Below are 13658 nucleotides of genomic sequence, written 5' to 3' on the forward strand. Positions count from 1 at the left end.
TTGCCTTCTGCAGATCACCTTCTCACCTTTATACACATCTCTAGCAAGCAGTGACTGTCCCCAATCTATCCTGAGACTGAGAAGAGACAAGAACACAGAAATGCCAATTTTACATTTGCTTCTCTTTAGGGGAAACGACACCGCCCTAAATGCTGACATCTTGCCTTTTATTGTCCACATACGCTCTAAGCTTCAGCCTCCGTCACATACATTAATTGATATCGATTAAAACCACTGATGCAACTGAGGGGGGAGTATGACTCACTACTTTTAGTTAGTAAGGACAAGAATGTCAGCAAAAAATATTTCACAGTTAGGAATTACGGCTATTTAATATGTAGCCCCTCTTTTTCAAGGGACTTCAAGTAATTGGACAACTGACTCAAAAGCTGTTTCAAGGACAGGTGTGGGCTATTTCTTTGTTATTTCTTCATCACTTAACCAGGTAAAAGATCTGGAGGTGATTACAGGTGTGGTATTCGCATTTGAAAGTTGTTGCTGTGAACCCACAACATGCGGTCAAAGGAGATCTCAATGCTCCTTTAACCGTGAAACAGGCCATACTTTGGCAGCAAAAAAATATCCATCAGAGATAGGAACATTTAGGAGTGACCAAACAGTTTGGCACATTCTGAGAAAAACAGAGCGAACTGGTGAGCTCTGCAACACAAATAGCCCTGGACGTCTATGGAAGACAACAGTGGTGGATGATTGTAGGATCCTTTCCATGGTAAAGAAAACCCCATCCAGCCAGGTGAAGAACATTATCCAGGAGGTAAGCATATCATTACCCAAGTATTCCATAAAAACAAGACTTCACAAGAGCAAATATAGAGGTTTCACCACAAGGTGCAAACCATTCATAAGCCTCAAGAATAGAAAGGCCAGTTTAGACTTTGATTAAAAAATAAAATCTAAAAAAGCCAGCTCAGTTCTGGAACAGCATTCTTATGACAGATTAAACTAAGACCAACCTGTATCGGAATGATGGGAATAAAAAAGTATGCAGAAGGCTTGGAACGGCTCATGATCTGAAGCATACCACATCATCTGCAAAACATGGAGGCAGTGTGATGGCATGGGCTTCCAATGGCACTGGATCACTAGTGTTTATTGATGATGAGACAGAAGCAGCTGGATAAATTCTGAATTGTGTAGGGATATATTGTCTGCTCAGATTCAGACATATTTAGCAATGTTGATTGGATGGCACTTCACTTAACAGATGGACAATGACCCAAAACATACTGCAAATGCAACCCAGGAGTTTTATAAGGCAAAGAGGTGGAATATTCTGCAATGGCCGAGTCAATTACCTGATCTCAATATGATCAAGCATGTATTTCACTTTCTGAAGACTTAACATAAGGCAGACAGACCCACGAACAACCAACAACTAAAGAGAGCTACAATAAAGGCCTGGCAAACCATCACAAAGGAGGAAACCCAGCGTTTGGTGATGTCCATGCTTTCCAAACTATAAGCAGTCATTGCCTGAAAATAAAATAATTCTCAACAAAGTATTTAAAATGTACATTTTATTTATGATTGTGTTAATTACATTTGAGCCCCTGAAATAAGGGGACTGTGTATGAAAATGGTTGCAATTCCTAAAAATGTCATACAATATTTTTGTTCAACACCTTGAATAAAAGCTGAAACTTCGCACTTCAATTGCATTTCAGTTGTTTCATTTCAAATCCATTGTGGTGGCGTACAGAGCCAAGATTATGAAAATGTTGTCCAAATATTGTGTCCAAATATTTCCAAACCTAACTGTAACTTTCAAGACAGTACAATAAAATGTTTACTATTTATCATTAATAAATTTTTACATCCTTAAGTTAATATTCGCACTGAAATTGTTTTAAATATTATAGTGACAGATTTTTTTTTTTTCCAATAATATATTTTCTCACCCTTATTTTTTTTCTTCAGTTTTCACATTTTAAAGATTAAACCAGAAGTTAAATAAACCCAATAATAATTTGTTAATGATAATAATAACAATCATTTAAATTAATACATTTGGGAGATCTTACCAAGGACCCCTTGCAGTAGCCCTGCAAACCCCCATGTTCTCCTTGGACTCCTGTGTGAAGACCTCTTCTCTATCCTAAACCTTTGAAACATATACATGTAGTGCACTCTATTTGAACAGACAGTCTAATTTAAAATTGCTACTTTTGCTCTGCAGTCAAAGAATGACACGATTAAAAGATTAATGTGAGGCAAAAGCACAAAATGTCACCTTTTATTTCTGTCTCTTTCAACAGTTATATATTTTACCAATTAATAATAACAGCACTGTAAGAGTTCCAACGTCCTGAAAAAGGAAGGCCAAGGAAAACAACAGCAGTTGATGACAGAAAAATGGGAGAGTTGTGAAAACAACCCTAAAATATGTGTCAATGAAATCACCAACAACTTCCAGAATGATGGGGTGAAATTTTCATAATCTACTGTTTGCAGAATACTTTGTCAGGAGAATTACAAAGGCTACACCGCAAGAGGCAAATCTCTAATCAACACCAAAAAACAGAAAGGCCAGATTTAAATTTGATAAAAAATACAGAGATCAGCCAGTAGGTTACAGTTTTGAAACAGAGCTTAATCGACAGATGAGACAAATGTGAATCTTTATCCAATCTTTATCCAGACAAAAAGAGCTGCAGATGATCCAAAGCACACCTCCTCATCTGTGAATTAATTCAGAAATGTTAAGAAGCACCGTGGCCATCATCTACAAGAAAATGCCACCAGACTCATTGGTCAGTGCTTCACATTGCGACAGGACAATGACCCAAAACACATTGCCAATGCAACTAAGGAGTATATCGGGGGGAAATGTGCAAAGTCTTGGACTGGTTCTGATTTAAAAATGTCTGAACATGAATTTAACTTGCTGAATAAGAGACTGGAGTCAGAAAATCCCCCAAATAAACAGCAGCTCAAAATGGCTGCAGTAAAGGCTTGGCAAAGCATCTGAAATGATGATACCAAAAGTTTGGTGATGTCAAGGGGTCGCAGACTCACTGCTGTTAATGCATGCAAGGGATTTGAAACTAAATATTCTACTTACATTTGCTTTAAGTTGAGTTGTCCCTATACCTATGCTCACATGGAATGGGTGTATGGAACTCTGAAAGGGCTGTTATTCTTGGTTGGGAAAATATGTGTTTTAAAAAAAAGCCAGAAATAAAATGTGACAGTCTGTACTTTGTATTCATCTTTTAAACATACTTTCATGTGCCTTGAGTGTTCAGCAAAAATAGCAAATGTGACTATACTGTCCCAATCCTTATGGAGGACTCTGTACATCTATGATTGGTTCAGATTTGGACCAACCAAATTTGGTTTTGTTTGGAGCAGAGTTCAGTATAGTAGCCAGTGTGACAACCATCCCCATCCCCCTCCTTTATGCTAATTAAGATTATATATAGTTAAAGAGGTACCTTATAGAATCCTGTCTCCTGGTATTAGCAAGTCCAGGGTGGTTGTGTGTCTGTGTGTGTATAGGGGGTGGGAGGAATGGCAGAACTGTGAGTGTAAAGAGAGTATGAGATTACAAAAAAATGCATCTCAGGCACACAGAAGATTTTTGTCAAAACAATATTTCAAACATTAACTTAAATAATTAACTACAGATATCTATTGGTCATCTATGCTGGTCATAGTGTAAAAATCCTATATGGCTTCATTTGGCTTCTTTAAAACTGCTTTAGGTACTTACAAATGGATTTAAAAAATATATTTTCAATAAAACTATTTGTTTATTGATACTCACAGCACATTCAAATTCAGATGATTAAGAACAATTAAAAAAAATTGTATTATTTTAATCACCCGAATGTAAAGCTCCTCTCACCTCACTTTTTCTTTTTGGAGAAGTCATATTATGATAGTCAGGTGGTTAGATTAACTGACCAGTACCTGAAAGGTTGCTGGATTGAATCCCAGAGCAAGCAAGGTGAAAAGTCTTACATTCCTTGAACTAGACTGTTAGTTTTTGTTTTGCAAAAAATGTAAAACGAAGTGATTAGATTAACACTGTGAAAACGGCTTGCCTGCCGTGTGACCTATAGGCAGAGGGGAGTATTGGTTAAGGCTCTTGTTGAAGAATAAAATACTGATGATTTACGTTGTCGTTTGTCACGTCATTGTATCTTTTCCGTACTGGAGATTAAAAAAAACATTTTACAATGGATGCTTCGCATAACCAATCTGAAAAACAGCTTTTCCCCAGACATATTACTGATATTTTCCCCAGGATGAGTTCACAGTACGTGGCCATCTGGTCAAAATTACTCACACTTCAGTAGCTTAAATGCATCAAGCCACCTCCATATTCCCTGCTCTCTTCTAACAAATTTTTCAAACCTGTACATCAAAATAAAATACTTAGGCAAAAAAAACATGTTTAATAGATGTGTCTGTTTATATTCATCGTCATAGAAAATATACCCTGTATTTTAAACACTTCCACAGGGAATATGTCGCGTGGTTTGTCAACTGAAATAAATGATGACGAACGCGAGGGTTTGGTGGGCGGGGTTAAAACGTCGGGGAGGACCGCGTTAAAGGTGAAAGTTGAACCATTTTCATTTTGTTGTCTTTTGTGCAGCAGAAGAGTGGAGCCCGATCGAGCAGCAGCGTCTCTTCCCTCTTCCCCGAATCCTTTTAAAACTCCCTCCCGAACCTCTCCCCTTCTACCCTTAACACCCTACCCTCCCCCTGAACACATCTCACGGGACTGTTCAGGTAAGCTTGCCCTAACTACTGCATTTTCTTTGGCGTGAAGGACAGGGTTAAAGGCGCCCGAATGAGTCTGAGGACCTAGGCCGCAGCATTCAAAATTGCGGATTATCGTCACATACTAGGCTAACTTGCTAGCATTGTGCCCATTCCGATTTCAGTAGCGCACGTATTTCTAAATAGCAGCTTGCTTAGGTGTAAAATAATGGGCTGGTCAGATAATTAATTACTGTTCCAGGTACAGCATAATGATGTTGATGTGACTAGTACTGTTAGTAAGTTATTTACATTATACTAAAAAGAGAGAGTTTTTAATTGATTTGTTCATCAACGACGTTATGTTTTTATTTCAGCAAATTAGGCCAAGTAAGTTGGAAATTGAAGCTGGCTGACATAGTTTTGACTTAGATGTCTGGCTGGCTACCTAGCTAGCACTGTTCACGTTAGATTTTCCCACGCATTATTCATAAAATTCAGTTACTTAAAGTCTAAGTAACTATGCGAAGTATAATGTATTTATGTGAGCGTTACCAACAATCTTCTCGTACGGTACATGTCTTGATGAGTTCGTTTACCTTAGCAGCTAGCCAAGGCTAGATATTTAGCTAGCTACTGACAATTTTTTACTTAATATTTTAACGTCGGTTGAGTTAGCTAGTAAACGTTAGCTTTGAGGCATGGTTTGTATGTTAATGGTGCAAGTAGCCAGTTAGCTATACTAAAGATAAATATGAACAGATACACTGCAATAACAGCTGAAGTGAACCTTGGCTGTTTGAATGAAACCCTTATCCTATCAGTAGTCCACGAGCCACTCGTTTTCTGAATGTTCAGGTCAATACAACTTTGACCTCTAGGGTACTAATCAGAATCCCATGTATACCTAGATGTAAAAGGAAACCTATAAACGTGTATATTTAGCACCCTTATCCAGTGATTTACAGTTGTCAGTGCATACCTTGTCATTCGGGTCACCCGATGGGAACTGAACGCCTAACATTGGCATTGAAAGCGCCATGGGACTGTTGAATTGTAGGTAGTGGTGTAGCTTTATTTTGCAATGAAAAAAGATTAGAGGAACCAAATATCCAGCATAGAAAGTTGTGTTTTGAAAAATATTTGTGAATCACAGAATTCATGCATTGACTCCATAGAAGATTAAAAAACACAGTAGGATGGTCTTAGACAGTTTTTCATGACCGTATCTACATGAAATACTTTTGTGCTGTGACCCAGTTATCGATGAGGCATAATTTCAATAGAACATCTTCAAACATATTAAATGTATATGGGAATGGTCATTGTATAAACTGTTTATTATATAAATGTTTTTTAAACGCACAGCACTTCCAGCTAGGAATTCAGTCAGATCGGCATTTGTGAGGACAAGCTTACTTGGCTGACAACTTCAGTTAGCTCTTTGCAGGGACCTCACTCACCTGAGAGAATTGCTAGAGTGCAGTGAGTCAAGTAGATCCCTGGTGTCCACACCAAGCCCCAGACTGGGCTATGCTGACCAGTTTGCAGAGCATGGAACTTTCAGCCCCATGTCTGAATATACCAGGTTTGAGGCTCTAACGTAGAGTAGGCTGGACAATTTGTCACAATGAAAGAGCGCACTAAGCACCTGGGAGCCCTCAAATATTGTTTTTATTTTATACACAATTGCAGTACCTAGAGTATACAAAGTTGCTTGTATTATCAATTATTCAAATTTGTTTACCTGTCAGGACCTCTTGCCAAACTGTTTTGTAAATACCTGCTTCCAGTGGCTTGAAGGAAGCAGATATAGCCACAGCATGTGATGCACGTGTACTGCTGCAGCATTTGTTTGTTATTCTCCCAAATCTCCATATTTCCTGTCCTATACCATAATTACAAAGGAAAAATATTCAAGCTGGTTTAGAGAATGTCAAGAGTGTGCAAAGCTGTCATTAAGGCAAAAGGTGACTACTTTGAAGAATCAACAATATAAATGTATTGGTTTGTTCAATTCATTTTTTTGCAATTATTTGCCTCACATACACACTAAAATCTCCATCGGAAAATAACTGGGTACAGCAATGACAGTGCAAATTATTTGTAGCTTTCCTTGACTTATTTACTTTTACACTCATTTTCCAAGTCTATGGTAACAGACTTTCACAAAAAATCACAACGATACACAATCAGTCCAAACAAGTGATCCCAAATATGAGGTTCTGGCTAATGGAATATATAATCTATAATGATACAAAATACTTGGGACTTTACAGTACATCTGGTCAGCAGACTCCGTGCCTCGTTTCCCTGTTGTCAGCACAACTGATGTAAAACAATGAGCCAATAAGCTAACCCCTCTGTCTAACTGTGACTGGCAATGTGGTTTTCTCACCTATTGTCTTTAGATGGAAGCATGACGATTCAGTGGCTCTTGACAAGAACGTCCACTGAAAAGTTATGAAAATATGCAACCAACGACCAGTACTAGTTAATCTTTCCTCCCCCTCTTTGCAGACGTGATACTTGTGACCAAAGACACAATTTCCTGGCCTGTCTGAAAATCCGACCCTACATCAGCTATGGACACCGGTGTTGTGGAAGGAGGACTCAATGTCACTTTAACTATTAGGCTACTTATGCATGGGAAGGTGAGTGTGCACGTGAAAGGCACAATATGCTGTTGGACCACACTCGTCATTCCATGAAAACATTGGAGTAACTGCTGTGTAACGTCAATCTAAACTCAAGCAACGGCTGCTGTTTTCTTGAGACGGGCAGCCCAGACTAGCATAGACCTGGCCCTGCGCACTGCATGGATGGCTTCGTGAAGTTTATTGTGAAAACATGAGGGTGTCTGATTTTGTTGTTGCTTTTTCTTGTCGGTAGGAGGTTGGGAGCATTATTGGCAAGGTGAGTGTCCTTTTCCTTATGTTTAAAAAAATAACTAAAATGTGTCCAGGGTGTTCAGCTTTGCAGCGTTTCTTGCGGCATTGCCTGTTGTGTAATCCTTGTGCTTTACCTACAGAAAGGAGAGTCTGTGAAGAAGATGAGAGAGGAGGTGAGTCGTCTGTCGCTGGGTGGAAGGAAGGCTGCATGTACCCAGCTGTAGACATTTTAAATGTATGATTGATGACTTGTCTCTGGGGGTTGTCCGGTGTCTGTTCTAGAGCTGATTTTGCGGACGCAGATTAAGTCTAGTCTAGCTACAATATATATATATTATTATACACCTGACCTAACTTCTCTGCAAAACCGGCCCATGGACTTTTAATAATTTTCGCTAACAAATGATTGAGGCCTGTTTGTATTGTGCAGAGTGGTGCTCGCATCAACATCTCAGAGGGGAACTGCCCAGAAAGGATCATCACCCTGGCCGGTCCCACCACCGCCATCTTTAAAGCCTTCTCCATGATCATCGAGAAGCTAGAGGAGGTTCGAATCACTACGGAGATGGGCAATCAGGCCTTATATAACGTTTTAAATCGTGCTGTAAACGTGTTACTGTGACATTTTAAACAGCACATTGAACACACAAAAAAGAGAACCTGTTAAACATTTTTTATTTATCTCTGTAAACAGAAAAGGAGGTATTTGGACTTAAAAGACTCATTCTTGTTTTCTTTTGGACTCCCTACAGGACATCAGCAGCTCAATGACCAACAGCACGGCCACCAGCAAACCTCCAGTCACTCTGCGTATTGTCGTGCCGGCCAGCCAGTGTGGCTCACTCATAGGCAAGGGAGGCTGCAAGATCAAGGAGATCCGAGAGGTAAGTCCAGTATGGCCCTACTAATTGCAATGGTTAACATTGAACATCTCTGGGTTTGTGGTATATTGACGATATACCATGGCTAATAGCTGGTCTTAGGAATGCCGCGTCATGGAGTATATTGTCAATCTACCCCATATTTACCTTTAAACAATTCTGAGTGCTATTTCCACACTCCCGCTGACCCTCTGTCTGTCCAGTCGACAGGAGCTCAGGTACAGGTGGCTGGGGACATGCTGCCCAACTCCACGGAGCGTGCCATAACTATTGCAGGGACCCCCCAGTCCATCATCGAGTGTGTCAAGCAGATCTGCGTGGTCATGCTCGAGGTAGTAGTATAGAAACAATGGGCCCCTTCTGTTTTGCCAGGGTTGATCCGGGATGTTGCCGAGCCCCCCTCCCCGACTGACTTCGTCGTTGTCCTACATTGACGTGTCTGCAGAATGACTACGGCATTCGTCTGTTTTCCTGTTCCTAATGGTTACATGTTTCTCCTGCTCTCCTCAGTCTCCACCTAAAGGTGTGACCATCCCCTACAGGCCCAAACCCTCAGGCTCTCCAGTCATCTTTGCAGGTGGTCAGGTAAATAAACCCAGTTTAAACCTGTTCTAGGAAGGTGGAATTGGACTTATTTTAGTCTGTTTCTACATTGCCGCCGTGTGGTGTCCTGACCTGTCAGATGTGTCAGCTGGAGGTTGTGTGCATGTGTTCAAGCAGCGTATTATGTCCTTGAAGGTTGGAAACGAGACCCACACTAAGCCTCCAGGATACTACAGTGTGTGTGCATGCATTTCCCTGGTGTTGGTTTGGTTTTCGCAGCCATTCCCCTGACACCCTCCTAAGTGCTGTTGTCTCGTTGCAGGCCTACGCTGTCCAAGGACAGCACGCCATTCCACAGCCTGACGTAAGTGAAGGTCATTCCGTAAGTGAGCCCCTCTCTCTAAACATACAGCCCCCCTCCCTAGGTAGCCCCCCCCCCCCCCTTGTCGCAGGTGCGTTTGTACATTTCAGTGTGGAGCCTGGAATACACCCTGAGCTGTTTAATTCACACCCTGCCTGGGTGCTCTCTGGCTGAGGGGTAGGGTTGACCTGAGAGCTCTGACCTCACCAAGCAGCCACGCTTACGTTTGCTCGGCTTTCACACACACACACACACACACACACACACACACACACACAATGAAAATTTCTTTCTAATTGTTCTTTTTTTGGTCTTGAAACTGTGGCCGTACTGTTCATGTTGTCTTGTGGTGTAGCTGATGTTTAAGCACCTGTTGTAATAATGTGGTCCATGCTAGGTCGTTGGTAAATTCATCAGCTGTTCTGTGTTCTGGCGCTCTCAAACTGGAGCACTTTGAACCCTGAGTAGATTGCCAGAGTGAATTTGCGAACGGCGCCTAGATGTGCCTCTTTTCCCCTCCATCCACTCCTCCTGTTGGGTGTTTCAGTCAGTTAATGTACTGCAATGAGGCCTGGTCTTTGTCCTTTAAATGATTGTTTGTCGCCATGTGTATCATTGATTTTTAGTTTTTTTTCCCCCAATCTATGGTGTTTGTGCAAATTCTGAAATTAGGCTTTCGTGACTCACTGGCCTGATTGGGATCCTATGCTATGCTTCAATCACTCTATTGTTTTGTGTTGAGTGGCTTAATGCCCAATAATGTTGCTAATTATTTGATTGCACTGTAATTATTTGCCAACACACAGTACTTAAGGTTACTATGTCGGGCTGTGAGGGATTTCAGCCTTTCGTTTCACTAACGTGGAGAAATGTGGGTGCATATTTGCTGCTACGGCTTCGTATTGGAAATGTCCATTGTGATCGTGACCCTATTTATGTTCGGATGGTCGTCTTTTCTCATTGTCGCCCCTTTTCTTTCTGTGTATCTATCTCTCTCTCTCTCTCTCTCTCTCTCTCTCTCTCTCTCTCTCTCTCTCTCTCTCTCTCTCTCCACAGCTCACCAAGCTCCACCAGCTGGCCATGCAGCAGAGCCCGTTCCCCATCGCTCCCAGCAACCAGGGTTTTCAAGGTAGGTCCACAGGAAAGGCGGACATGGCAATGCGATCGATTGGCGTTTGCGTGTTCCCACAGTGCATTGTGAAACATTTGCTCAGTCGGCCACTGACGTGTTCTCTCTTCAGCTGGGTTGGATGCTTCTGCACAGACTGGTTCCCACGAGCTGACCATTCCCAACGATGTAAGTCAAATGTTTTCCTTGTTCGGTATCTTTGTTTGGACAATTCTTTTTATTTTATTTTTATATATAAAAGGCATTTCATCAGGAGTTAGAAGTTTTAGAAGGCTATGGGGTAGCCTGTTTAGAAGGCTGGCCGGATCAATTGAGCTTGATTTAGGTTTTTAGGGCTAGCCTTAATCCATGTCCGAATCCAGCCTGTAGTGTTTTATAATGGTGGCCTGATGAAGTTAACTTGGCTGTTGAAACGTTAGTAAAAATGTACTGATTGGTTTGGATCCTTTAGACCAGGGGTGGGCAATATTTTTCACTGGGGGGCCACATTGAAAATGCCAGAGAGCATTGTGGGCCAGATTACTTTTTTAACCAACATGCCTAAAAGACACACAACATAGCTAACTCTGTTCATTTGCATATTATATTTATGCATATTTCATTTCCTTGCAACACCATTTTCATAATGTGATTTAATTTCCTTTAACAATGTTTTTTGTTATACTCTGTTAACAACTGTTATTATGGCAGGCAAGAGCCTAAGAAATCCCTTTTCAAGGTTATTGCTCAACAGAAATGTTACAACACATATTTGCCTTAACTTAACTTTCAACTTAACAGAGTAGGCTATATTACATAAAGTATATTGTTAACAAGTTATTAGGGCAGCCATAAGTCTATGAAGTCACTTTTTAAGATTTTCACAAATGTTGGTATAATTGCTATTATGTAACTTCATACAGTATATTTTTTTTGTACTACATGCTTCTAACGACAGCGATTCCGGCAGCCCAGACCCAAGCAATCACCTTTTTGGGCCACTCACTCAATATGAACAGGAGAGCCTCATATGGGTGTTAACAAGTGCGGTGAAGTCAGGAGTAGCCATTGATTACGTATAGTATGAACAAATGATAACTTCCGCGTGTGGATTGTGGTGCTAGTCCCTATGTATCATGAACTCAGGACCTAGTTTTTTCATTTCAACCCTCTGGATAGTGGCTTATTTAGACCAGTGGCACCAGGCTCCGGACCCCTGTTCTTGAGCAAGTCTTTTAAACTCTGGTCCCGGAGGGCTCAGAGTGTTTTGTTTTTGCTTCTAGTTATTCACCTGGTGTCTCCGAGTCAGCCCCTGAGTAGGAAAGGTTGAAAACCAGAAGTGTTTAGGCCCTCCCGGACTGGAGTTGAATATCCCTGCACTAGTGTGTAGTTTTTGTTTATCTCTAGAATCCGCACCTCAAAAAAAGTTGCATTTGATTTGACAGGACACTAAAGTTATGTTGGGCAAAGGGTGTGTGGAATGCTTTCCTAAGAAACATGTAAATAGAGGCTTTTCCCATTCTCTGTGAACTCTTCCACCAACAATTCTCACATTTGCTCCTATGTAAATGTGGGCAAATGTGATCATACTAGTCATGTTGGTGTTTTTGCCTTGTGTTCTGACACTCCCTCTCCTCATTGTCAGCTGATTGGCTGCATCATTGGCCGTCAGGGGGCTAAGATCAATGAGATCCGTCAGATGTCTGGGGCTCAGATCAAGATCGCCAACCCAGTGGAGGGCTCCTCTGACAGGCAGGTGACCATCACTGGCTCCCCTGCCAGTATCAGCCTGGCTGAGTACCTGATCAATGCCAGGTAAGTCTTGATATGTCAAGTCATGATTCCGACTAAAAAGATATCAAAGCTGCTTGCATACAAAGGCTGTTATGTTTTTTTATGCAATGCTTATTTGTTGTGTTGATATAGGCTGTCTTCTGAAGCTACTGGACTGGCAGCCAACTGACATGGAAGGTCTTCATCACCACCTGATGTAACCCCCAACTTTTTACCGAGAGGTCCCTTACTGAAGTTAATGCAAAAACCAAGTATTCTCAACTTACTGTTTTCTTTCTTTTGGTTAAACACCTACCTACTACTCAGCTGTAATTAATCGATGTATTGGTATTTTATTTATTTATTATGTCTAAATTCCCGTTGCTTTTTTTTTTCTAAGATATTTTCTTTTAGGTGTATTTCTGTTTTGACCTTAGTAGCTGGGGAAAAGTTTTGGAAAAATCTGAAAAGGCATATTTTTATGTCAGATTTTTCTTACAAAATGTTAAAAATGAAGAAAAAAAAAAGACATTCTAGATGGACTGTTCCTTCCCTGCATTTTGATGAATTTCTATCTGTATTTATTTTTTATTTAATACACATCGGTCCTCATGTTTGTTAGAATTCACTGATATTTGCAATTCTTTAAAGCTGAACTTCTTGAATGGGGCATTGTGGGTAATGGGTATAGGTGGGGTGTAAATGATGTACTCTTAAAAACATATGTAATGTAAGACCGTATGAAATTAATTGAAACTTCTCTCTGAAGTGGGTCTACGTGTAGTGCTTTTAACTGAATTTTTGTCACATCTTTTATTTGCTGTATAATTATTTTGTCATTCCTGTTTCCATCCGTTTGAATTTTTCTCCATCAGAACATCGGAGTGTTGTTCTGTACTGGATTCTGATAGGGTGGGTGGGGCATGGTAACCCGGTGACATCGGGCCAGAGGGATGAATTTCTTTTCTCTGACATGACTAAGAAGATAATAATGATAACGTTGGAATATTTGTTTTAAATAGAGAAAATATTTTTTTTAACTGCCGGGGCGGGGCAAAACTACAAATGGGCTAAACTACAAAAAATGTACTTGTGGGTCTTTATATGATGACTTGAGGTATTCATTTAATATAACTAGAAGGAAGATTATAGAATTAACACTAGTTTCCTTTGCCTGGTTCAGATTTTATTTTTTATTCTTTGCAGGATGAAGAAACTCATGTTTTTGTGCACGTTTTCGAACTATTGTAGATCTGGGTGAAAATGAATCGTTGAACTTAAATACAGAAATAAAAGACGTGAAATGCTAAAATTAACCCTGGCTTTAAGCTGCCTTTTTCCCCCCGTCTTTCCGGGGTTGATTAATAGTG

General features: G+C 40.5%; 1 protein-coding gene across 4 annotated transcripts; it reads left to right on the top strand.

Moving 5' to 3' along the window:
• Positions 1-4599: 4599 nt before the first annotated feature.
• Positions 4600-13604, top strand: pcbp2 (poly(rC) binding protein 2). 4 transcript variants are annotated; one of them, XM_010897703.4, is made up of 13 exons: positions 4600-4761; positions 7252-7385; positions 7624-7647; positions 7763-7795; positions 8053-8169; positions 8375-8506; positions 8707-8838; positions 9014-9088; positions 9369-9428; positions 10464-10536; positions 10649-10704; positions 12161-12330; positions 12442-13604. In XM_010897703.4, exons 2-13 carry the CDS (start codon positions 7317-7319, stop codon positions 12476-12478), a joined length of 978 nt encoding a protein of 325 aa, XP_010896005.1. In that variant the 5' UTR covers positions 4600-4761; positions 7252-7316; the 3' UTR covers positions 12479-13604. The 4 variants fall into 4 exon arrangements, with proteins under 4 accessions (XP_010896005.1, XP_010896006.1, XP_019907547.1 ...); XM_010897704.4 differs by having other exon boundaries at positions 9369-9410; XM_020051988.2 differs by having other exon boundaries at positions 4601-4761; positions 8707-8835.
• Positions 13605-13658: the final 54 nt, after the last annotated feature.

The sequence above is a fragment of the Esox lucius genome, chromosome 12, assembly GCF_011004845.1.
Source record: "Esox lucius isolate fEsoLuc1 chromosome 12, fEsoLuc1.pri, whole genome shotgun sequence".
NCBI classification, from domain to species: domain Eukaryota; kingdom Metazoa; phylum Chordata; class Actinopteri; order Esociformes; family Esocidae; genus Esox; species Esox lucius.

Bases quoted from the DNA above. Each gene is read 5' to 3' on its own strand.
- pcbp2 (XM_010897703.4), top strand. From the start codon at position 7,317: ATGGACACCGGTGTTGTGGAAGGAGGACTCAATGTCACTTTAACTATT. The intron at 7,648-7,762 runs GTGAGTGTCCTT...CTTTACCTACAG, and splicing joins TTGGGAGCATTATTGGCAAG to AAAGGAGAGTCTGTGAAGAA. The intron at 7,796-8,052 runs GTGAGTCGTCTG...TGTATTGTGCAG, and splicing joins TGAAGAAGATGAGAGAGGAG to AGTGGTGCTCGCATCAACAT.